This window comes from Ambystoma mexicanum, chromosome 3q, assembly GCF_040938575.1.
Source record: "Ambystoma mexicanum isolate Mex_15411 chromosome 3q, UKY_AmexF1_1, whole genome shotgun sequence".
In the NCBI taxonomy this organism is placed as follows: domain Eukaryota; kingdom Metazoa; phylum Chordata; class Amphibia; order Caudata; family Ambystomatidae; genus Ambystoma; species Ambystoma mexicanum.
In genome coordinates, this window is record NC_090926.1 from 281,774,996 (window position 1) to 281,801,786 (window position 26,791).

The 26,791-nt window shown below is 47.1% G+C and overlaps 1 protein-coding gene across 2 annotated transcripts in view; it reads right to left on the reverse strand.

Annotated features, from left to right (window-relative positions):
* Nucleotides 1-14,422: 14,422 nt before the first annotated feature.
* ERBB3 (erb-b2 receptor tyrosine kinase 3) overlaps nucleotides 14,423-26,791 on the reverse strand; it is a 364,313-nt gene continuing 351,944 nt past the window's right edge. For both annotated transcript variants that reach the window (XM_069653771.1, XM_069653770.1), the window contains 3 exons: nucleotides 19,663-19,734; nucleotides 18,953-19,232; nucleotides 14,423-18,529 (listed from right to left, as the gene is read on the reverse strand). In XM_069653771.1, the coding sequence (XP_069509872.1) occupies nucleotides 17,847-18,529; nucleotides 18,953-19,232; nucleotides 19,663-19,734 (1,035 nt within the window). In that variant the 3' untranslated portion in view covers nucleotides 14,423-17,846. The remainder of the gene's footprint in view (nucleotides 18,530-18,952; nucleotides 19,233-19,662; nucleotides 19,735-26,791) is intronic.

Sequence of the window (26,791 nt, forward strand, 5' to 3'; positions counted from 1 at the left end):
ACATCAATATTACTTATAGGCGTTCAGCCTCTTTGAAAGATAATTTGGTATCAAGCTATATGAGCCCTAGAACAGCACCCGTGACTCTAAGCTGGTTAAGTACGAACCCAGAGGGTTTTCAAAGATGCACTAAATGTAAGGCTTGCAAATTTGCAAAAAATATCAAACAATACCAACATCCTGTTCTGAACAATAATGTGATCATAAAATCTAGAATCACTTGCGAAACAGAGTACGTTGTGTATGTCCTTACCTGCCCGTGCGATAAGTGGTATGTAGGGAGTACGATCGCCAAGTTAAAACTTAGAATTTTGCAACATATCAGAGCAATCAAAAATGTTGATCCAACATACCCAATGGCCCTACATTTCCAAGAAAAGCAAGGAGGAAAACTCAACGGTTTTGGATATTTTGGAATACATGCTATCCAAAAAACAGCAAGGGGGGGAAACCGAGAACTCCTCTTGCGACAACTGGAAACCAGATACATCTTGGACTATGAGACAAAGAAACCCCAGGGCCACAACCTAGATGAAGAATTATACACATTCCTAGTAATTTAATAGGGCTCAAGGGTAATCTAAGCAAAACATTGATCTGCCTAAAACAATCCCAGACTGAGGCATGCTGAGTTGGGTTCCTGTTACCTCAAATACTATACATATTCAAGACTTTCCTCTTTGTTGAAAATATATTGCTTTTTTATAATATATTGCATTTGCAGGATTGCGTCAACCCACATGTAAAATGTATTTAATTGTTTTCGGTTGTTGGACTGTTTCAAACATGGGTGTTATGTTTTCTCACAATCACAATGATTAGAGGGTCTATTTACTTATTTACCATTCCGAGATTCACAAGAATTCCAGACCTCTCTAGTCTTTTAGTTTTTATTCTTTCACTTCTTTTTCTTGTAAGGGCAACCAACGGATATTCTTTGTTGAAGTATCAATGCAACACAATGGAACAACAGTTACATGCACATTTTTCTTTATTTTCAACCTGTGTCTTACTCCTATTGGTCCATATTATTGATTTTAGGGTTATTTATATCATATGGGGCTTTTTTGCAAGTGAGGTTTTATTATGTGTAGGCAATTGCCCTAATAATGATTTGGTAAAATTGTTCTTAATTCTTGCTAGTAACAAATGATTCAAGTGTAAAATACATCGGTTTTTAAGGATGCACTAAGCACTTTATCATGTTTCGACATAGAATTTTGTCGTGAGGCTGCTAAATGCACTAGGCACTTTATAAACAGTAAATTGAATTTTCAGGTTATCAAATGCACATAGCACTTTAACAACATCTGTTGTATTTTGCAAATTTTGCACAGCTCGTGAATACTGGTAAAGGTATTTGCACGGGTTAAATTAAGTACACTTGAATCGAAGAATTTAAAAGAATGTGTGCACTATGCACTTTATTTTAGATACTGCATGAAATTATTTATTTATCTTTACTAGAACTTACCTCACATAAAGCGGTTTTGGATAACTATAATTGTTTGCCCTGGGTCAGCCAAGCATGTCCGAATAAGCATGTTTTGTTTTTCGTTGCTATTTAGCTTAATGAGTTCTAACACGCTCTAACCCATTCCAAGATGGAAAACTTTTATAAGAGACAAAAAAGAAAGTGTTCACGACTCTCTACACAGAAGTCATAGAGTTGATGACTGTATAAATAGTCTTTCTATTATGTCTGTTGCCCTAAACGTGAACAAGCGGTCCACCCCCAATGGGGGCTCGAATGGGAATGGGGATGGGTTCCCTTAATGGGGAAATACCGGGTCCTCCGAGGTTGGAATGGCCCAGTAATTACCATTTCAGGGAACCCAGACCCGGTATGGGTTAAGGGGGTAGCCATGGCACTAATAGCGCCATGGCTACCTCCAACCTCGTAATGACTCCTGTGACTTCCAAGTCAGTTGTAAAAGCTTTACTTGGCATATTTACTAGGGTTGGCTTCCCTAAAGAAGTTGTGTCTGATAGGGGCAGCAACTTTATGTCAAACTATATGCAGGCCGTGTTAAGGAATGTGGTGTCACCTATAAGTTTTCATCCGCATACCACCCACAAACCAATGGTGTCACAACCCATTATGGGCAGTGGTCATGGTGGTGCTGTGGCAGGCGCCGGTATACTATTGCTTTAGCTCATTCTGTAATGGCCGCCGGAAAGTCCCGCTCCTGCAAAATAGTTCTGCCCGTTCCACTTCTCACGTGTCTCTGTCACTTTGCGGTCACGTGACGGGATATAGATGGGCTATTCCTGTGTTCCTGTGCGTCGCTACTCTTTGTAAAGACGCTTCGTAAGAGCGCGTACTAGGGATTGTTCTTTCCTGTTCTTACCAGCCACTTTACTAATGCCCTTTGTCAGTCCTAGGTCCCATTCCTTTTCGGATCCATCCTTCGTTTGTTGTCACCCGCGGCTACAACCTGCATCAGAGCGCGCTTCCCTGCCGGCACGCTTGGGTGTTCTCTTCAGCGTTTCTGGACTCAGTTATTCACGGTAGGGCTCTTCCGAGTTCCATTATATCTGCCGCCCACATTTTATATAACGAGGCAGTATTCATTGTGCTTTACTCTTATAGCTTACCTGAGCATTCCTTAACTACGGACCTGGTTGCTCCCGACTCTGAGCACGCCAGTACAGACCTCAGAATCTTCACCTTTGGCACACATACTTTATCAAGTAGGTGATTTGAAAGAATAGCGCACCTACCCCCCGTTCTGTCTTCCGGGTATTCATTCTTTCCTCCATTATCTTTCCCTTAATCTAACCAAGATTTCCTAGAAACCCAGCAGAACATCTAACAGTTACAAGCTTCTCACAGACACCTCTCTACACTGCTACAGGTGCAGCTCCCTATAGTTATTACCTTCTCTGTGCATTTCTACACTCTGAAACTTACCAATTTCATTCTCACTATTAGGCTTCGCTCAGCCATCATTGCCAGAGGGAATCCAGCCTGTGAATATTAGAATCACTGTGTGAGACTCCGCCACAGACCAGCGCTCTCAATCCAGCACAGGGTTTTATTCCCCAGATTGTTTCCCTGGGGGGGAGTGACGGGTTGTTGTTCTCAGTTTTCCTGTTTTCTATCCGGCGGTTCAAGGACTGATCATATGAAAGGTTAGTGGACCTCTGCCTTTTCTACCACAAGTATATGACAAATGGTTTAGTTGAGCAGTTTAACGGTACCTTTAAGAGCATGATGGGGCTCTGTAAGAACCCCAAAGAAGAAAATTGGATGTTCTGTTACCATGCTCACTGTTTGCATACAGAGAGGTACCACAGGAAGTTGTTGGCTTCAGCCCCTTTGAACATCTGTTTGGTCACCCTGTGAGGAGACCCTTAGCAATAGCCAAGGAGGGGTGGGAGATGCTCACAACCCCTGTCACTACCAATGTAGTAGACTATGTGCTAGGACTCAGAAAAGGATGGTACTCCTGATGGGTCTGGCTAGTGAGAAACTGAAGGCAGGGCAAGCACTCGTGAAACATTGGTATGACCAGAAGGCTGCCCTCATCAATTTCACACCAGGTCAGCAAGTCCTGATCATGAATCCTATAAGGCCTACAGCTTTACAGGACAAATGGTCAGGCCCTTACACAGTGGTGGAGTCACTGGGTGAGGTCAACTATTTAGTGGACCTTGGAAGAGATGGACAAGCTCCAAAAGTGTTCCATGTGAATAGACTGAAGTATTTCTTCCCAAAAGTTGAAATAGCTGCACTGCTGCTGGCTTCAGATGTTGAGGAGGAGGAGTTAGAACCTCTCCCTGACCTGTTCCAGGGCAGTACTTCAGTCATCTCCATCGTGGGTGTCAAAGTGGCCCCTCACCTGACTTCTGATCAACAAGAATAGGTGAAAAGTTTGATGAGGCAGTTTTCCCCCTTGTTTTCAGAAGCTCCTGGTTTGACACCTTAGTGCAAACATGACATTGACACAGGAGATAGTGTACCTACTAAAAGTAGGGGATACAGAATGTCAGACAAAGTAAGGTCTTACATTAAGACAGAGGCCAACAACATGTTGGATCTTGGAGTGATTGGACCCTCTAGTAGTCCTTGGTCCAGCCCACTGGTTTTGGTGCCAAAGGCAGGTACCTCTGAATTGAGGTTCTGTGTGTATTACAGGGCTCTGAATGCTGTCACCAAGACAGATGCCCACCCCTTGCCTAGAACAGATGAGCAGGTGGATACTTTGAGTGCCTCAAAATACCTCAGCACATTTGACCTCTCTGCAGACTATTGGAAAACAGCTCTTGCAGAACATGCCAAGGAGAAGACATATTTTTCAACACCAGAGGGTCTTTACCAGTTCCGGGTAATGCCTTTTGGGTTGAAGAATGCACCTGCCACTTTCCAGAGGCTTGACAATCATGTCCTTAATGGGTTGGATGAATTTGGTCTTGCATATCTGGAGGATATAGCAGTTTTCAGTGCCACCTGGGAGGATCGTGTGAAACACCTTAGGATTATGTTGCAGGCTCTTCACAAGGCCCACTTGACCATAAAGGCCCATAAGTGCCAGACTGGCAAGGATCAGTGGTCTACCTTGGGCATGAAGTAGGTGAAGGGAGGATACAGCCAGAAACTGAAACTGCACTGGTTACCTGGCCACCCTCTGATCTCGGGCCCAGATTCCCCCCCCCCCACCAGTTGCACACCTGCACTGCCTCCCTGGCAACCCCTGCACTTGGGGACTGTTTTCTGTATCACTACAGTCCCCTACCAGCACTTGACACCTGATGTCTGCACTTACCCTTGCACTTGCCTCCAGCTGGCCGTACCTTTACTTATTGTTTTTATATATTCTATTTATCCCATGAACTGTACTGTCCCCACCCCTTGCTCCCCACACTTTTCCCCTTCCCCCTTCCACTGCACTTGCGCAATGTGAATGCCACCTGGCCTAGTAGGATCGTTGTCTCTGTCTTCCCTCTGTCCCCCTCCCTTGCCATGTCGCGCATTGAGACACTTGTGTATAGGCGCGTTATAAATGCTGTATCATCATATCATACCCAGTAAAGTACAAGCAGTACAATACTGGCCTAACCCCAATACACAAACCCAAGTTAGAACCTTTTTAGGACTCACTGGGTACTACAGGAGTTTCTGGCATACTATGGCACATTAGCCGCTCCTCTGACTGCTCTCACAATTCCCAAGAAACCCAAGACGGTAACTTGGTCTGAAGCGTGTGGGAAGGCCTTCAATGGATTAAAAGGTTCCTTGTGCCAGGCCCCTGTTCTCAGGGCCCCTGATTACCAAAGACCTTTTACTGTGCAGACAGATGCCTCTAACACTGGGATAGGAGCTGTACTATCACAAGTAGATGAAAAGGGTAAGGCACCCCCTACTGGCTTCATATGTCTCCAGCTTAAGGACAGAGAGCTCAGATGGTCCACAGTAGAGAAAGAATGTTTCTCTGTTGTGTGGGCTCTAAGGAAGATGAGGCCCTACCTCTATGGGACCCACTTCACTGTGCAAACTGACCATACTCCCTTAAAGTGGCTAATGACATGAAGGGAGAGAATCCAAAGTTGCTCAGGTGGCCCATAAGCCTTCAAGGCTTAGACTTCACTATTGAGCATAGGCCAGGTGTCCGACATAGCAATGCTGATGGGTTGTCCAGAATGTTTAACCGACTTGAACATGAGACTCATCCAAGGGTGGATTAATTTGCCCTGTCCTTGGTCTGGGAGGGGCAAGTGTTAGGAAAGATTCCCATTTATGTGAGGTTTTCCCTCAATTTGTGTAACCCCCCAACTTGTTGCTGCTGTTTAACACCATAATCTGACTTTGCCAGTGGAGCACAGCCTTCATCTTCACTCCTCTGGGCTTTTCGCTTGCTTTATTATGGGGAAACTGACATGCCCTTAAAGACAGTCAGTACTGGGAGACTTTGCTTCCCTTAGTCCTTGTCAATGTTGCAACTTTTCTGCAACATGTCACAAGTGAACAATGTACCTTACAGTACAGTGCGCTTGGTTCCTCCTGTCATTTCCAAGGGACCTAGACATCCTTGAAGGACTTTTTAGGAGAAGAACAGGTTTGCCTTGGATAGGGCTGGTGGAAGCTTATTTTTTAATGTATTGTTAACCCTTTCTTGCCATGCAAACCGCACTTACTGCATTTGGCACAGAAAGGTGGCCTGGCTCCAAAATGGCCATGCCACGAGGTTCTTTGTCCTGTCCATTGGCCATCTTGCCCCTTCACCTTCCCCAGGTCGAGCCGACCTGGGTCATTCCTCATTTGGGCATGCATTCTCCCACGAAACACCAAGCTTTCGCGGGCTTCTGCATGCCTTGTGTGGGTGCCCCAGGTATGTGGGCTGGACTGTCTGGTTCCAATACAAATCCTGGGTGGCAGAGTCTGGTGTGCTGTGACTGAGTGGGACCACTGCGGTCAGTGATTGGTTCATGTATGTGTGCCTGTATGTGAGCAAATCTCCCACTGGATACTCTTCATTTTGGCACAGAGGAGATTCTGGATAAGAGAGGGCTCTAAACACCCATACCATGAAGATTTCTTGAGTTCTCACTGAATGAAGGATAGGATCCAAGTATCCTGAAACTAAGAAGCCGAGTCGAGGAACCGCTGGTGACCCGCTGGAGGGTTTGGCACCCTGAGCCCGCTGTTATCCCGCTGGACTCCTCTGCATCTGACCGAACTAGGCGGTCTGCAAAGACGCTTCAACCCATTGGTATAGTGGGACTAACTATTCTCGGCACCTTCATCAAACCCTACAAGTAAGCCTTCTCGGAAGTGTCCCTGGGCCAACCAGTGTGCTGACCGGCTTGTGCAAGAACTTTGCTCTGACACCGCCACCTCTTTCGAGGAGACCCTTGAAGCTCTGTGTTCAAGGCATTATCACACTGAATCCTGTACACTTGGCGTCCCCAGGTCTAAAGTACAGAGAGCGCGCCTGAACCTGAGTGCACGCGGTTACCGTGTCGCTCAGCCGTGGTGACAAACTACACAGGTGACTTGCCACTGTGCCCCCCTGTGCCCTGGAGCCTGCTACAGTGAGACTGGCCTGCTGCATCAACCAGGAGTGGAGAAATCACCACTGTCCGGTTTGGGAATCATTGCTGTAACTTCGCCGCTGAAAGCCACAGAGCAACACAATTGCCGCAGTTGAACCTGCAACCAAAGTGGACTTGACTGCCGAAGTTTGGTCCGGAGTGCGCCAGGGGTCAGTGAGTAATTTCAACCATTACCGGTGGCCCCTAGTGCATCCATCCATTTTTATGCACAAGTGGTCCCTGAGGGCCCCTCTCCTTTCCACAGACAGCCTGAGCTATCAAACTATTACCAACTCCTGGAACCTGTTCTGCCCTCTCGGGGAGACCCTCTAAGAATAGTGGGAACCTATTTTGCATCACCTCACCCACCTTCCTGAGCTGCTACAGACCCTTGAAGAGACCCCGTTTTCGCCCATCTGTAATACTGTGTGTGCCAGCACTGCAAGTACATTTGAGCAATAGGCTCCACTCTTCTTAGGGACTGGACTGCCTTTCAGTTAGGATTGTGATTACTGCAGAGTTGCCTAAAGACTCTTTGCACTAACTGCTTCCTTACCTTTTTAGGTTGTGGACCCATTCTGTGCATTTAACCCTTTAGGCCACTTGGTCTTGTATATGTATTTTAGTAGGACTGTGTTGGTTTAAAAGTATTACTGTGATTATTACTGTTCTGAACTTCAAATGCCTTGAATAAATGTACTTATATTTTTAATATAGATACACCTGTCTGGGAGTAATCTGTAAGTGTCCTTTACTCTGTGTGTCTTTCAGTCACCCTCACCCCTCCTGAGACCTAGTCTTGACCACTGCCAATGCTACCTTGATTGGTCTGGCTTGTCCAGAAGGTTACCCTGTTCCAAGAAACTAGGCTGGCATTCTGAACCTCTGACCACCAGGTCAGAGTTCAGAAATCCATCTTTACAGGGGCCATGCTGGTGGGGGGTGGGCAGGCAGGGCAAACCTTCGCCCCATTACAGGCAGAAGCACCGGTTATGCTTACCTGACATGTGCCTCTGGAAACTAAAGAAAACATTTGGTAGGAGAAATATATTGACATGTTTTCACTCTTGGGATGTAGAACGGTAGAAGAGAGCAAGGAGGGAAAGAGTGAGGGGAAAGAGAAAACATTCTTTGTGGAGAGATCACTGGCCCACTGGGTAACTGGCTTTTCAATATTTGCAGCCATATTGCTGGCAAAATGTCCTGAGCTTCAGCAAAAGCTGTGGTTGTACAATCATTTGGTTTTAACAATGTATCATGATTGGATATTTGGCGGTTGGTTGGGATATGATGAAAGGTTTAGAAGTGCAAAAGCAAGTAATGCTACACTGGACTGGGGTTGCAGGGCAATGGATTTATGGGCTAGTTGCACGCAGCACGCCTATCCAGAAGCAAAATGTTCACTCCAGGGAGGCTGACTCTGCCCTTTCGGAAGAGCGGGGAGGCAGGGACAAAAAAGCGGCATTTTGGGCATACAACAAATCCTCTTGCGCAAGACTGGTCTGTAAATGTAAGCACGTCTGCTCATTCTGTGGGATGTCGGGGCATGGGGAAGCCACATGCATCAAACGCAGCAAGGAGCACAAGTAGGACCGGGGTGCTTGGGATCCGACTAATGGGTTTACCCTCACCTGTATGAGTGGATGTGTTATGGGCATGGGCAAATGGGTACCCACGGGTGGGGGATGCAAGACTGTTAATAGAGGGATTTTTACAGGTATTCTGGATACCGGTGGAGGGGTTCACGCCCCCCGTGGTGCCCAAAAACCAGATGTCGGCCCGGTCACAACCATCAATATGGATGGAGAAAGTGGCCAAGGAGATCCAATTGGGTAGATGTGCGGGTATGTTTTTCTCACCGCCCCTAAGGGTGCTGGTATGCTCCTCACTGGGCATTGTCCTAAAAAAGGAGCCTGGGAAATATAGGTAAATCCATAACTTTTCATTTCCTAAGAGGGCATCTGTAAATTATGCCATTAATGATGACTTCTGCTCGGTTAGGTTCGTCTCCTTTGACTCCGCAATAACACGGCTATGGCGGAAGGGGAGCGGGCACTGCTAGCAAAAGCAGACATTAGTCTACCTTCTGGCTTCTGCTGGTGCATCCGGAGGATTATCATTTACTGGGCTTTCAGGTGGAGGGCAAATTCTATTATGAAAAATGCTTACCCATTGGGTGCTCTATCTCATATGCTTACTTTAAGACATTCAGCACATTTCTTGAGTGGGTGACAAAGAAGAAAAGTAAGGGGGCGTAGGTCCTACATTACCTGGACGATTTCCTGTTTATGGGACAAATGGGGCACAAATGAATGCGCAAGGGAATTAAAAGCTTTTCAGGGGGTGGCGGAAAAAATGTGGGCCACTGGCGGCAGAGAAGACAGAGGGCCCCACCACCTTCCTTTCCCTTCTGGGCATTTAGATTGACTGTGAAGCGAGCAAATGCCGTCACCAGGTGGACAAGGTGCAGGACTTCAGCGAGGCAGCATCTGTATTTTGCACACTATTCCTATGGGGAGATCCACTGCAGGGACTGTGTCAGGTCTGACAAAAACACATCACCACACCAGGTTGTCTAAAGAGTAGAAGCAGGACCTGGGGATTTGGGACAGGTTTTTGGGGGATTTTAAAAGGGTACAGGTCTGACCAAGGAACATTGAGAAAAACAGCCAGTTAGGCCTGTTCACGGATGCAGCAGGGAGTTTGGGCTTTGGGGCCATCCTGGGCAACAAATGGTACAGACAGAGGTGGCCAGACCGCTGGAAGAATGAGGGATGGTGCAAAAACATATAATTTTTTTTTTAGCTTTTTCCAATCATTGTAGAATTAACTATCTGGGAGAAAGAGTTGAGGGGTAGAGATGTAGTTTTTGGTCAGACAGCATGTCAGTAGTCTGCTCAATCAACAGTCAGAGGGCGGCGTGCCCAATGGTACTGATGTTGCTTAAGAGATTGGGGTTGCTGTGTCTGAAGGGCAATATGCGCTTTCCGGCAAGTCATGTACCAGGTGTCCTTAACAATGTGGTTGATGCTTTGTCCCGTTTTAAACTACAGGAGTTCCAGCGATGGTTACTAGGGGTGGACCTAGCGATGGTATCATTCCCCAAGTTACTGTGGGAACTTGGTGCCCGGAGTTAGCATCTTTGATAAAGGTTTTGGTGTCAAAGAAGACAAAAAGGGCACACAAAAGTGCATTTTGGGAATTCAGGGATTTTTGTGAAGGCCAGAACCTGGAAGACATTTTCCGTAGAAATACAAAAAGGAAAATCCTGGGTCAACTGCATATAGAAGGGGTAACAGTGGGGGTGGCCAGAACAAAGACGGCAGCAATTGAGTTTTTCACAGGATTACAAGAAAGGACCCCCTATCTATCGGTTTTGCCATAAAAGGGCATTATCCGGCTGGAAGAGGGTGGTGATACCAGAGGGGATAATAGGAGGCCACTAGAACTGGACAAATTAACAGCGATAGTACGGGTACTGGGGGGATCTGCAGAGATGACTTGGAGATTGCATTGTTCAGGGCAGTCTTTGTCACTGCATTTTTTGGTGCCTTTGGGATTGGAGAGGTGGTGGGGGATCCACAACGAACTTGTTGGGAGGGCTGCACAGGGACGACCCGTCATTTGAAGGAGTGGTCCTGGCCCACATGTGGTTGAGGAAATCAAAAACAGACCAGGAGGGAAAAGGGGCCAGGGTGACAATGACTGTACATACCATAGCAGACAGTGGAGAGGCTACGGGTATATTTGGGGTTCAGGGAGGACAAGGCGGGGCCGCTGTTCTTACAAAGGGACGAGTCTTGCCTATCCAAGTACCAGTTCAGGAAGATTTTTGAAAAAGCATTGCAGAAAGCAGGGTTCGGGGGGATGGGATCTGCCCCGCGCTCTTTCAGAATTGGGGCAGCTACGACGGCCGCAGGCTACAGGGACAGTGAAAGACAGCTCAAGGCAATGGGGCGGTTGAAATCTCACGCATACACGGGCTACATCAGACCACAGGGGGGTGAGGAGAGGGGTACTGATTTTGTAAAAGATGTGGTGGAATATTGTGAGGTGACTAGCATGCTGTTCTTTGTGTCATTGTTTGGGGGAGGAGATGGTGAAACCAGTGGTGTGGCTCGCAGGACACTCATTCATAAGAAGGATGGAGCAGAGAGTGCGAGAATGACCGGGGTCGCAGACTGACATGACCGCCTTTGCCATCCATTGGATTTATTGCTGGGGGTTCCAAGTGTGCCAGGTGCCTTCTTTGGCGGAAGCATGAATAAGGAGGGGCGATGTTGCACATTGGGGGGAATGTCCTGCTGAGAGTAGGAAGGAAGGATCTGATCAGACACTTGCTATCTTTGTTTACCTGGTTTGGACAGCCCTGCACAGCGGCATTGCTCGCCTGGTCTCAAATCGTTCCTAGATTGAACAGGGGGTGCCCGGGCCCGGCACACCCATTCAACATGTCGGCACGAAAATTGAACAATGAACTGGCCTGGATGGGCACTTGGCACGGGCGCTTGAAAATCATCAAGACTGGCCTGTTGAGGGGCTCAGGAAGTTGTCACCAAGACGATGTGCATTTATCCATTCTCTGGACCAATGAATGCAGAACTATTTGGCCATGATAAGAACATTGGTACGGTTAGAGGGGGTCACAGACCGGTGGGTCCGTGCCTCTGTGGCATGCGTGGGAAGACCATGGCGACACTGAGATCCCTTTCCGGGAGACTCCAGAGCTGGAATGAGGCACAGCGACCGCAGGCTCCTAGCAGGGCAAGGGGGTGGCGGGACCAGTGGGCAGCGGTGCCTGGTAATAGAAAGGGGGCTGCCTCCCAGTAACGCCTCCTGAGAAGAGCATGGTGGGGAGGGGACAGGGCCTGACCACCACGCGACATCCGGGCAGGCGGAGAGCCATGGTCCCCCTGGACCACTTGCCAGTAGGAAGGGTGGAAAATAATGTATTGATTATGAATAACTGTGCATTGGAGAAATGTCACATTTTTGGGAGTGCAGTTATGTTTGCTGTGAAATTAAAAATGTGTCCGGTATGGCATCCAAAAAGATACGTGTCTCGTGTGTTCACTCGTCAGCTGGGCATCCACCCCTGCTCAGCCCACTGCAGTGTGACACCACCCAGTGACCAATCACAGTACTCCATGGACTGCAGTCTTGTGTGGAGAAGTCAGCCACTGTGATACCTGTTTGCTGAAGTGATGTCACGCTGCACTGTGTGTGTTTCCTTCAACTAGTGACCAATCAAGGTTTGCCACTATTGACACAGTTGTCACATCCAGTAGTGAATTACAGTATGGCACTAGATGTAGCAGTGTCCAATGCAGCTGTGACATTCAGAGGCCGCTGACCATATGGAACTGCCTCAAATCCTGTTGAGGGCAAGCAGACACTGGTGCGCCCGCGTTAGCCAGTTCCCAGAGCAGGGAAATGGCAGAGGCTCTGGATGGGCCTTGCAGTGCACCTTTCAGCCACATGATGGCGCTATAGTGCTTGTCCATTCTATTCTAGCTGTGCAGCGCAAAGAAAAGTTAGGCGCTGAGTTAGTTCAGTTTCAAAAACAAACAAAAATGTATGCTTTTATACCTTTTATTGGACTAACTGAAAATATTATGCAGCGAAACAACAATGCATTTGCTTTCGAAGTCCTAAAGATTTCTTCATTAGATCGTGATGAATTGGGTCATTGTGTAAACTGTGTGCAGCTGCCACATCTTCCCCCTAAATTGATTAGAGCAGCTATTTGCGACCATCTTCCTCGAGGGATGTTTGCCAAAAGACAGCTTGAACTGTTAGTGGACTTCACTGTCCACCAGGGCTGGTGGAAGAGGTCTGGTGGCCCATTTCAACATGACAGTTGTCCCCCCCCCCTTGCATAGAGCGGTGAACAAAAGTCTGAGCCACCCATGGGTTGCATACATTTTAATGGAGACAGTTGGGTTACTAGCTGGCGATTATCACGAGGCTGCCAGCCAGCAGGGAGCTAAAACAGTAAACGTCTACTGAAAAGGACTCTTTGTTTTTCAGCTCCCTGGTCGCTGGCCTTCTTGTGATTAGTCCTGCTTTGTCAGAAGGGGCTAATGTAAAGAAACAAAAGGTACCACAGAGGCACGAGGCAATGACATGAAGGGCTCCAACAAATGCAGCTTATAATGTGCAGGCTGCAAAGCGCACATTAAGGTCCCGAATGAAAAGTGAAGATTGCTGTGCCATACAATGCTGACATTGGGGCACTTGTTGGGGGCTCCCCGAAGCCTGTGGCCAGGGCTTTAAGTGGGCCGGGGCCATCTGGGGCAGAGCCCAAGCCGACTCAGAATGATGGTTCTGAGGCAGGGCCCTGCTGGCAGGGGAGTTGCTAGGTCTGGAAAAGACCCAGGGCTAAGCTGATGTTGGAACTGTTGGGACTGGGGGCTAGCTAGACTTTTGGCTGTAGCTCCTGAGATTCTATCCGGGGCTACAACCAAAAGATCAGGGGCTATAGCCCCATTAGCCCTCCCCTAGCAAGCCCCTGCCTGCTGGGATCCCCTAATATCCCATGGCAGCCCTGGCCTCTAGCAGACAAGGCTTTTTGTCTAAAGCCTGAAGCTCTCGCTCATGTGCGAGATTTTGATTTCTCGTATATTTCCTCACGAGTGAACTGAAAGGTTGCGTTGCATTATTCTGCCTGTGCTTCTTGGGGTGCTTTCGGATTCACAGTGACTTGTCATTTTTGATTTCTTGGGTATGTCCCCACATGTGAGAAAGGTGACACGGGGTGAGCAGCAGGGCTCCTGGAGCTAATGCCTTGGTTACTGGGGATAATCACCGGCATTGCAACAGATGACATCCCTCCTCACCAGTTTCCTGGGAATGCAAGGCCAGTACTTCCGGGTATGACAGCAGGGCAATAGCGCCTGTGATATATAGCAGGGAAACTGACATGAGGGTGGAGCCGGCGCCGCGTCAGTAGGAGTGTTTCTAGTCCTGTGAGAGTACTGCGACACGGAAGTATGGCGATGATGGGTGACAGCTGGTGGAAGGCAGTCCAACCTGCCTTGATTGGACGCCCACACCACCCGCACCCCAGCTCCTCGTCATCGATTGCTTTGTACTTGATATCACCTGTCCAGGCCAAACTGCCCCCTTAGGCTGCTGTTCTTTGTAGAAATTCCATAAACAGAGTCTGTCATATTCTATATATATATTTCATTTGCATTGTGTGCATTTTCGACAGATGTAAACAGAGCCATACCGAATTCTGTTGAAAGTGTCCACCTTTCTGCGGTTTGCATAATTTCTGGGGCTGGAAGCTACAGGCTCCTTTATTTCTACACAGACCAATCCGGTAAACGCGTTTTCTAGAATGGGGGTATGCTCTCCGCTAGCAGGAAGAAAGAGCTCAACACCCAATCAACATTTTTTTATTAAAAAAACGTTAAATTCTTTCATAATGACTTGATTCTATTTTACAAAAACAGTGTAAAAAATGCCACAAAAATCAAAGATATAAAAAAACTATTCGACACGTACAATTTCCCTCCATTTGCTCTTTTCAAGTCACATAGCTGATCACATGTAAGAGAGAAAAACAGAAAACACAAAAATACAAAATCCGAGTGAGACACTATGGAGAGGTGTTAGTGCAGCTCAGGGCGGCCATCTTGCAGAAAGAAAAATGACGTGCAGGCCGCCTTTTCAGCGGTCGTGTCGTTTGTTCGAGCTCCTCAGGCAGATTTAACAAAAGTATAAAAAGTACAGTGCATCAAAAAAAATATATATATATATCTGTATATGGGGCTGATTTACTAAGCAAAAAAAATGGTGCAAGTAAAATTAAAATGACTAAACTCAAAAAGTAGCGTGAGTAGAACTTAAGCCTTTTTTTGGACATATGTTTTACTTGCTCTATTTTCTTTTAGCCCTGTAGATCGGGCCCCATATCTATTGGGCTGATTTTAAGCTCAATAAATTGCACAAGCAAAACTAAAACGACTAAGCTATAAAAAAAAATAGCATAAGTAAAACATAATCCATTTTTGGGCGTTAGTTTTACTCACATCATTTTTGGAGCTCAGTGAGTCAGCCACATATATATTTGTCAGCAGTCACATAGGTTTCTTTTGACTTCATCACATCCGCTGGGTTTGTCCTTCACTCCATCCGCACGGTGTCCGGTTCCGGAGCCTGTGGGTGGAAGGGTGGCCTAGGGGTGCTGGGGCCATTTGTACTGCTAAGAGAAGAGGCTTCTATTAACATGTCCCTGATCGCCCCTAGCCGGTCCCAGCAGTCCCCTCCTGTCTTCAAAGTTTCGGAGCAGTGTTTCACTTCCCTTTTTGCAGAGTTAACCCAGTGCTGGCTATTCCCCATATAAAGTGTATGTGTGAGCGGTGGGGGGCTGGCGGGCCTCATTGCTAACCATGTAATGCAGACGTTACGTCCTCAGCTTCCCTGCTACAGATTTGCCGCGCGCCCTCCTTTCAGTACCAAGCGTCTCAGTGATGGGTAATACCGCCAGATTACATGCGGGGGTTTGGCGGTGTAAATCCCCATTTTGGCGATTTTTGGCAGGTTTAGCTCTGGTGGAATTACCGGATGGTAATACTGCTGACTTTTGGAGGTAAAGTGGAGGAGTTACCTCGAAGCTGAAGACTCCTGCACTTTTCCTCTGCAAATCGGCGGTAATGGCGCCGGAGGTAATGCTGCCAAAGCTGTAGTTTGGCGCTGCCGAAAAAATGGACGTTAACTGAATTGCCTCCACTTTTTCTCCCTGCAGCCAAACTCGCAATGAGACCCAATGTCCTCAAGGTTTCAGAGTTCAATGTTGTGAAAATAAAACCATGAAATATGGAAATAACCCCATATTAATGAATTCAGGTGGACATAAGAAAAGGGATAAGAGAGATCTGCCCACAACTAGATGGGTTTGTTCATTGAATTAACCTGAAAATGGCATGGATTTCTTCCTGCAAGAACTGATGCCTGTCCCTTAGCAGCAGTTCCTGATGCATGCCCCCCTATCCATTTTTAGTCATTTTCCATACCATCTCATCACCCCCACTACACCCCTCCAGCTATTCTGTTCCCTGCTCACACACCCCTGACCCCCGCAGCCCTATTTTGCCCGTAGTCACCCCTTGGATACTGGTACAAGGACATGTGGGCAGCATCTGGAGGAGGTCAAGTCTGCCGCCATTCTTATGGGGCACATGGATTGGAATGGCCGCCAGGAGGAGAACGCGCCGCCCGTGGCACCCAGCTGTGCAATCCCCTTGGATTCTAGAGCTCTATGCATGTTCTGAATCTTTTCTGGGGTGTGGGGGTAAGTCATTGCATTGATTTGCAATGCATGTGTCTTGGAAGCAAGACAGCGCAGCGCAACACGGGCTGGAATCGCAGTCCCGCGCTTAGAGACTGGTCTCCAGGATTAAGCACGGAATCAAAGATTAATTCATTAAATTCCCTATAGACGCAATTGTAGGTATCTCAAGCATTCACTATATACCCGCACATAATGTATCCACTGGTTAGTGCAGTATGTGATTGGAATTCTGCAGGGAAGACTCTGCCACCCCCATTTGACTTCTGCCATTAACGCCTTAGCCCTAAGGATACGTTGTGGCCTCTGGTAGTCGCAGAAACCATTTCAGTATGGAGGGGGCGGGGGGTGCGGCCTTGCAGTTCAAGGCGAGTGCATCTTGCTGCCTGGCCCTTGCCCTGACCGGTGGGCCCTGCCTCACTGTGATGGACAGAAGTAGGGAGTCGCATAGTGGGGCGGGCACTGATGTCTGAGGAGCAGCCCACCACCTGGTTCAGAAAAACGCAGTTTTGGAATCATGATGCACACCCGAATTCTTCCTGCTACGCCCTCCAGGGGGGCGTCTCAAAACAGAATATTCTCGCCAGAATCCCAAACACCTTGAATTAAATTCCCACATTTCATCAGGTATTACACAGCATTCCCAAAATATTTGGCATTGAAACATTGAGAGATAATTTTTTAAAGGGTAAAAACCATTCCTTTCTGTACCATTAAATGTGGGCATAGTCTGTTGCCAACTCGGGGCTCCTATGTAGTGAAAGCCCTTACCACGGGAGGTAACCCCTAAAACGCGACCCTAAAGGTTAAACAATTGGAAACACTGCCCGGTCTGCAGGTCTTGTTTCCCCTGATTAGCCTCTAACACGCCGCCGGAAACATCAAAAATCCAAAATGGCCTTTTCTTTGCCTATTCTATACCCGAATTTGGCATTCCAAACTTTATTTTGTAGATTCCCTCCAATCCTAGCCCCTCCCCCAGCCCCCAGTTTGCAGCCATAGGTGTAGTCTCCCGGCCCTGTTCTCAGGGGAGCCCACTGTCCTTCATGTGCCATAACGCAGATGATCTGACCTGGTCCTGCCCACCCAACATCAGCGAGACAGACTCTCGGAGCCAGTTGTCACGCGCCACTGCTTGCTTTAGTTTGGTCTGCAGGCACCATTTCCCATTCAGGGCCAACCAAGGAGAGGGCTTCTGATCTGCCATCTTGTCCATAAAAAAAGACATGGCAATATGTGGGCAGTTATTCCTTCACAATCGGGCATAGAAATTGCATAACTGACTGCCTGGGTGAAACTAGAACACCTGGCTACCCAACTTCAGCGCTGGAGCTCTTGATGGGTGGCTGCTGAGATGTGCTCGGCTCCATTTCATCCTTTGGCAAGGCCAGAAAAGACTGACTAAGCCTGTGTTTTAAACATACTCATGGATCCTTAAGAAAGATGGGAAGAAAACAACTGCCTTGCAGTCTTCTTCGACCCCACCAATTCATCAAGGCCCATCCATCTCCTATTATGTCCGCACGGCATCCGCCCTTGGGAAGAGGTTGCTGTGCCAGTATTCAGGATTATCAAAGGCGCCATCTTTGTCCTCCAGTGTTCGTAGTGATTTCATATACCCATTGGGGTAGGCCTCTTTGTGGCAAGGTGACATGATCTTTGCTGGCAGAGTGGCGCAGTGAAGGGTGGTTGGTGCCGCTAAAGAGTCCATTTCCTCATAACCCTGCTCCACCAAAGATTTACGGGCTGTTGGGGTCCCAGCCAACAGCACTGAGCCCCGGCGGCCACCATCACCGTTCATGTACGTGTAGTCCTCCAGCTCTGCCCCAGAACTTCCTAGGGTGCCGCGTGAGCTGCTTCGCGTGCTACGTTTGTTCATATACTCATACTCCTCATCACCGTCCTCCTCCAGCTGGCTCTGAGGTATTTCTGTGAGGAGGCTGTGAGGGCGTGAGCTATATTTGCTACCATCAGAGGTGCTCCGGCTGGATCGTACATCCATGTACTCATACTCAACATGCTCGGGAGCCACGGCCATCTGCGGCACAAGTCCTGGGGTGCTCACTTTGTTCATGTACTTGTACTCGCCATCAGCTTCAATGTCACCCTCCTCCCTACCCCCGCTGAATACAGGCCGCTTCTGTGGCTCCTTCAGCGCTCCCTGCGTGGAGATGGTAAGCATGGCCGATGCTGGATCTGAGAGGGGAAAAAACATTTACAAATTGTTACAAATTCAGTTTTACAAATGAAATTTTCTGAAATCAAGGACTTAGGTCAGAGCCCTTAACCATAAATGGACTGACCTATACAGATATTGTGATATATCCTGATAGCCCATAGGGGTCCTTTTCTGACAAGCTACATGGCTCTGAAGGCCCAAAAGGACCAGGGCCGATAAACTCACTCCATCCATGACCAACTTTGTCTTAACCCCATTGGCTGCTCTGACAACACACTGTGCATGCCATCCTTGCCAACACCAAATTTACCACTACTACCACTACTTATTGCTGCTATCCAAAGGATAGAAGGAGTGGAAATGAGGAGGGTACATACAAATATTCTCTTACTCAGCACTGTAGTCAACCTCTCCCGATGCTACCGCGGCCAGCATCCTACCTTGGTTGCCTTGTTGGGCCAAGACGTAGCCGTTGATGTCCTCATCAGTGTCAGGCGTAGTGGGCGCGGCGAGGAGGCTCTCTCTCTGCGAGTGATAGGCGCTGTCTTGGCGAGTGCGGTGGCGGCAGCTCAGGCTGCCACATACAGACACATCCTCATTCGGATCCTTCTCTGAGGCAGTGCCACAACCCTCAGAGGATTCGGACAGCGTGCGGCCGGTCGATTCTTTTCTGACGCGCAGGGTGTGCCGGGATCCCAGGTCACTCAGTCTTGAGGTGCTCTGAGGAACAAAAACAGAAGAGAGTGGTCATGTAAAAGGGTGCATGTATGGACCAGAGTTGCTGGGAGACTTCCACATCTTGAATCCAAGTCCGCCACCACCCATCGTTCTTATGATTTCTACATCTCTCAATCGCAGTCTCTGATTCTACAGCCCATCCTGCTCCATAGCGCTCCTCACAATGGGCCCTTAATCTTTCTTTGACTCCCCCAGATCTTCTGCTCTAGTCGACACTGATTTTACTCTAAACCATTCAGCTCTTAACCATCTAAAAGCATGTGGAAACAGACATGCAATCATTTGTAGAGGGTCAGGAGGACAGTACATTACTACCGGTCCAGGCCCTGCTGACTCTGGCAGCCCAATCCAAAATCCTGTTCTTGCCAACAAATCCTTCCCAAAAAAAGAGATCCCTGGATAACTCACGTACCTCTCTGGACACAGCGACAGGGGTCTGATTCATAGGGATGTACCCAGCACCCGGACTCAGTTGGGAGTGACTCTGCAAGCAAGAAAAGCAAGTGTGAAATCCAGGGCATACTTCTCCAGAAGCTCACAACTGCACACAAACCCAGACAACATATGCATGAGACATATAGAGACATCACCAGAGTTAATCTGAAGCAATAGAACACATACAGAGACACTCAAAGTACTCTCAAGCATATACATCACACACACACACACACACACACACACACACACACTCTCTCTCTCTCTCTCTCTCTCTCTCTCTCTCTCTCTCTCTCTCTCTCTCTCTCTCTCTCTCTCTCTCTCTCTCTCTCTCTCTCTCTCTCTAATTGTGCCGATTCTCTGTAGGAATCTGCATTGAGGTAAAGTCCACGCTCTGTCCATCTGTGGAAAGTGAGGGGGTCTCCATAGCGCAAAGGGAATGAGGCCTAGAATGGCATAGAATGTCATGGCAGCAAAGGCGCTATCCCTAGATCTAGCTTCACAGACGCCCGGCCAATCACTAGCCCGCCGCCTGACCATCATAGATTGGGCATAAAAGCAGGATTGTAGAGAGAGAAAAGGAAGATGCTGCTCCCAGCTCTAACTGGGGTATTTTAGCAGGCAGGGCACAATAAAATATACCACCCAAAATGGTTTCTACTGGCACTTACGCCTCCCAGCCATTATCACAAATGGTGGTTCCTTCGACCTACACCGGAGTATGGCCGAGCAGGTTTGTCACTCTGTTGACTGGTCTAGCTTCCATCTCCCTCTCCCCGACAATATATTTTTGTACGCAGCCAACCGTGCTAGAGAGCTTAACCCTAGGCAAATGCCAGTACTCTGTGGTGGGGAATGAGCTGTGAAGTTTAAGCATGTCCACTTTGGTCAGTCTTCCACACTGTTAAGGGCTGCCAGTAGAAGAACATGGCATATCCAGCAACACCCTTTCCTCCTACCTCTGCACCACCGCAGACTCGAATTAGGACATTTGTGCTGATAGGAACTCTGTTGAAAGAAACGCTCCCCAACCTTCTTCCTGCCTCTCCCAACCCACTAACCCAAGGGTTCTCCTTTTGTCTCTTTGTCTAAACCCCTTCCTCCCCTCCCACTTCTGTCTCCCTCCTCACACTCCGGCCTTGAAACCCAAGGCGTGGGCACAATATGTACCACCAGGATAAGCCTGGGTGCCAGAAGACCACTTCAGTGGTAACGTTGGCAGTACACATGTATATCACATTCCCAATAGTAACCATTAAGCACAATACCATGGCCCTGGAGTCAGTGAAGATTCAGCAGGAAGGTGTCAGCCACCCCTTTTCACCAAGCCCTGGCACAGATGGGGTAACCAGCAATGCTAGGTAGTAAAGCTCAAGCAGAGCACCACCACGTTGTGGCTACGAAGAGAGGGACCCAAACATGGCCCTCTTTACACCCATCCCACTCTTAGCCCAGCGACAGAGAAAGGAGAGATGTACATTGCTTCTGGACCCTTCCTCAACATCGTTAATGTATTGCAGCTGTGAAAAATGCTACTCACTCAGACAGCCATTCAGACGACACCCAGATGACATTATTGCAGGGATGCAGCTGTCATCAATCGAACAAGTCAACTGACTGCAACATCGGGGAACACTGATGACGTCACGACTAACATCATGACATAGATACGTTAGACATGAAGTACACAGGCATCCCTGCACAAAGCTACAGGAACATGTAGAGGAGGAGCCAAGTACCCCTACTCCAACTGCCCTGCCTCTATTACCTATAGAGTGGAAACCAGAGTATGTGACGTACACGGAACAGTTGAACAGACAAAGAGCATAGCGTGGCCTCTCTGCAGTTCCAATAAGAGTACCTCTACCTAAGAAGATCTGGGAGGCAAGATACCCAATGAGAAAACCGTCCCTACATAAAAGACAATATGATGGCCATTTAAATGAGATTCCTGAAGAAGCAGAGAAGATGAATGGCAAAGATGAATGGTGACGTCACAACTGAGCTGAACTGACATACATAGAAGAGATGCCGAGACCACAGAATGTAGATTTATATAAGGCATCAAGAAAGTATCAAGGATACGTGACATCTTTGAATAAAGGTGAAGAAGCTTATGCCACAGACACAGATGAAGATATTAAGCTAGTTTAAACGTGTACAGATGCAACAGAAACGCAAGCAGCAAAGTAATCTTAAAAGCTAGCCTCAAGCTTTATAGTGAATAGATTGCGGTAAGCGCCAATATATATATATAGATGCATATGAACGAATAAAAGATGGATGTTTCCACTACGCCTTATAAGCAGTGCTGAACATTAACAAGAAGGCCTCATTTCAGGGTGTCGCAGTTAAAAAGCTAATTGAATTTACAAGCAAATCTCAGCAGAAGGAGTTGGATGAGCCAAGAAGCCCAGGTCTTATCAGAACTAGAATTGGCTGACATTGGATACAAATCATGTGAAAGAACAGAAACTCCTGTTCGGAAGGCTTGAGCAAAAAAAAGACGTCAGAGGACAATTGGAAAATAATAGTAAATATACGAAAAGGCTCGATTTCATGGTGTCCAGTCACATGGAAGAAGGAAGTTGGCCAATCGAGGTGGTCACACCTATGCACGAGGGCAGGATGTGCCCGCACTCCTTAAAATTCTCAGAACACAGTACAAACTCAAGGCCAAACTTCAAAGCACTAATTGACACTGGACCATTGAGATGATGATGGATTGATACATTAATTGGTGGGAAGCTAGTGTTAAGACAAGCCCACCAGCACCTGGACGTTCAGTCTGTATGCTGCTAGACGTAGGTGGAAAAGTACGGACAGGGGTTAGAAGCCAACCAATTGTAGAGGACTGCGTAATTAAGGGTTCTATAGTTTGTGTAGCCAATGGAACGTTGTGTATTTAGTGACGCTTATAGTGGCCATTTTAAGGGAAGGGCTTAGTTGCCCCACCTGATGTTAAGTACCCTATCACTCTCCTTCACGGTTCTATACTGATGGAACTTATACTTAGATATTCACTTAGAGCTAATCACTCCCTCCAATAGGTTTTTTGGTTTGTCAAGTAGGATGACGTTAGTAATGACACAGGTCAGCACGTCACTGATGACGATTTGGCATGATAAAACCTCTGTTTTGACTAAAGATAAGTTGAATAAGAGGATCGAGCGAATGCTGATGTTCGTTGCACTCCCTATTTTAGATACTTGATATTAAAACGGACTTCCTTTTGTCAAATTACCTGAGTCATCTTGATTATTGATGTATGAATAAAATCTGCATCCCCATCCATCTCCACGGTATTGCTACTCATCTTAAAGGGCTGGGAAACCCAGTTCCCCTTACCTTGTATTATTGCTCATAGACACAAAGCAAATGCTTATGATTCACATAGAGGACTGACATACGTATACCTTTTGTTATGCGGAAACTGGAAAACGCCTAAGATCACATATGAACGGCTTGCCTACGCTTAATTACAACTAACATAGACGGCCATGAGAATAAAGATGGAAGCTATTGGTACATTGGAGTGAATGGGAAAAGCAAGATGAATTTCAGAATACAGGGAAAGACCGACAGGCTGATTCTGCTGAAGTATGCAGACAAAGCTCCCAGCGCAGACACCATGCACAGCCTTGCCAAGGACGAGTAGGGAAGGAAAGTTTCCTGTTAACAGAGGAGATAGGACACCTGCAAGGGACACAGTCAAAAATCCTCTTAATTGCAAGCAGGAGAGCTCAATTTAGGGGTCCCTACTCACGTGACCTGAATCTATGAGACAGAGCCTATTCATTTGAGGCAGACAGAGGCAGACCATCGAACCACAGACAGGAAGATACATAAGAAATACAGGTTCAAAGCCTAATGTTCTGCCTCATGGCCTAGGAGATTGGAGAGGATAACTTATTAGGAACATGCAGTACCTTCAGGGTCGTTCCGACTACCTTGAATGGTTGCATTTAGCCTGGTAACTGTCAAAATCTCCAAGGCTGAGAAGGCCCTTTCTGTCGAATTACTAAACACCATCCACGCAAAGCACACTATGTTGCACTGGCCAATCCTTTTAATACTAACCTGTAACTTTGTATTTGTAACTCATGAAGGTTGTCTCAGGAGAAGCCACCAGATATGGCTTACCCAATGATCATACAAGTCCCTTATAGATTACATATATAGTTCACCTAATTAACCAATCCCTTCCCCTGTTAGGTTTTGGGGCGTAACATTGTTTTTGTGACGTCACTAGTAGACAAAATGGGACGATCCCTGTCATGTAACTGTTAATAAAGACAGTGAACCTTGTTCTATGGATGAGTCTGCCGTTCTTGGGTCAGGGGATTTCCAAGGCCCAGTTCCTCTTGCAAGTAAACAGGGAGGCTGATCATAGTTCCCCAGCCGCTATATTACGATCGGTAGCAGAGGGCCGCTACGACCTTTTGGCATTAAAACCGTCTTTTTCCCGCCTCGTGCCCGAAGGGATGCCTTGTGACCCGCAAAGACTGTATAGAAAAAACAAGCGTGGATTCTGAGAAGATCGTCAGGAGCTGCCTTGGAGAATTTCCTGCCCGCTCCCCATGGGCGCCAAGCAGACTGGACGGCAGAGTGTGGGAGAGGTGGTGTCTGAGGTGATACAGCAGATCCACCGAGTGTAAGTATATGCTCAGTTATACAACAATATTGGGGGGGAAGGTGTTGTTTGTTGCTGTGTCTCTATGTTTTTGTGAAGGATCCTTGTTTCCAGGAGCACTAGCTGGGCTGCGGATGACTAAGGAAAAAGACAATAAAAGGTATCCCTGTTTCTGAGCAGTCAGCTTAGCTTACAAATGAAAAATAGGAAAAATATATTAAAAAGGATACCTGTTCTCTAGGCAGGTCAGCTTGGTTTACAGATGACATGTATGCATCCCTGTGTCTAGGCGCTTGCTTAGGTCGCGGAAGGTGGTTCTTTGGTTATTTCATTGAGATGTATTCCTATATGCAGCAGTATAGACAAAAGACCCCATGATTTTGGTATACCCTGCGATTTGATAGGCAGGAAGGCGACTGTGTGTGTTATGTCATTTGTGTTGTTGTGTTTTGCAGTGTTGTAATCGGTGGAACATATTTGAAGTACTAAATATTTTTCTTGTGCTTGTGACGTCACGCATGAGGTTGTTGAATAGGATTTGGTGTGTGTCTATGATAACGAAGGCCCGCGGTAGGGGCCCATATGTGTTAGTAAGAGAATGTGGAAAAGGAGCAAAAACTGAAGTGTTAATAACAAAAGATGGTGGGTTTTAACTTGATGGAATGATGTTCAAATTATCAAGGAGTGTTATGCCATTTGGGTTGGGCTTGAGGAGCACGTGAAGAATTGTGATTTGGCCTTTAAAGGGTGGAAAAAACAATGTGGGCGGTGTGCGGAGCACACTCTTGTTGATGGTGGTGAGCCAGAGAAGCTGGTAGAATGGTTTGAAAATTGTCATGGTTTTGTAGAAGTTCATTGAAAGTTGACGATAATTGTAAAACTTTAAAAAATTGACAAGGTGTTCAAATGTGTCACAAATCTTGATTTGAGGTCAAGTAAGTATCAGCAGTCAGAAAGTAACGTGCCACCATGGGGGATATACCCCTTTAACATTTGTGCAAGTTCCTTCCGTGGTATCAAGACAAAATACGCAAGTACAGCGCAGAATGGACTTGTGATACAGAGGGCAAAATGGCAAAGCCATGGTCCCAGGAGGGCAGTCTTTCCAAATATGTGCTGCAACACATGACCACACAAATACATGCCACCTATAAAGGGAAGAAACTTATTAAAAGATTAGCTATATTAGAACTATGGAAAATGTTTCAGGATGGGGAAGAGGACCCACCCAAGAGAGAGTGGATGCTGAGCCAACGCAATGCAGGGGGCAAATCACCCACGCTCCTCCTCCTCCTCAAACTACAGACCCCACAGCAAAAAGTTAGAGATTTTACCCCTTGAAGTAATTAAAAGCAGTGGCAGAATATAACAACCCTGTTTATGCACCACCCGCGTATAGCAGAGAGGACACACTTAGCGGCGCGAAGGAGGCAAATAAGAAAATAAAGGCTATAAATGACAAACACAAAGAGCGTAGCGGCTTTCAAGAGAAACTGAAGGGAGATGACAAAGAGATATTTGGACGAGGATAAGGAAATAACAGTCACGACAAACGAGTGGGTAGGAGACAGATATTGCTTAAATTGGCTGGGTGGACTGCAGAAGAGCATTGACGCACAGGGGAGAAAGCTCCGAAACGTAAGGGGATGGAAGAGGAAGACAGAGAATGGGCAGAGATAATGGAGGAAATGGAGAGTGATAGAGGGAAGAGAATGAGGAGCAAGTGCGGCTGAAAAGGGAAAAAGAAAAGGCAGAAGAAAAGGAAAGAGAGAAAAACAAGAGGAAAAGGCAGAAGGAGATAGAGGAAAAGGTGAGGAGGAAAGCGGAGGAAGAAAAGGAGATGCATTTGAAAGTGAAGAGAGAAGAGAAAGTTGGAAATTGAAAGACTTGTTAAAGAGCATCGATGTAGAGAGAAAGAAGAGAAGGATAGGAGAAAGGAACGGGAAAGAGACAGTAGTAGAGAGAGACGTCTCAGGGAGATTGCAGATGTCATGACAGGACCGACACATCTAAATAATGATGAGGGGATAAGAAGGAGAATAGGGGTGTTGCATAGAAGCAGGCGGGATAGTGTATCTGACTTGGAGACGAGCTGAAGTATAGCAGGGTCTCCATTGAGGAGGGAAGCGATTCATTGGACAAAGTGATGGGGAAACGACAGGGGAAACACATGTTAAGGAGGCTCCATTTTGAAGATGAAGGAGAAGAGGACAGCGATGATAGAATTGGGACAACGGGGTCAGACCAGGACCCAGGGGAAAGTGATGATGATGAAGGGATGAGGCCTTGCTGCCCCTCCAGGGAAGTAAGCCCCAAAAGAGAGACACTGTGGGGAGAAGAGGAAGACACTGAGAAAAATAAGGGAGAAGCCAAAGAACGACTTGAGCGTTCCGGGGACAGACCTCATAGCACAGACGAATGTACCCAATGTGCACAGAGGGTCAAAGCCCTACCAGGACAGAAGAGAGAGAGC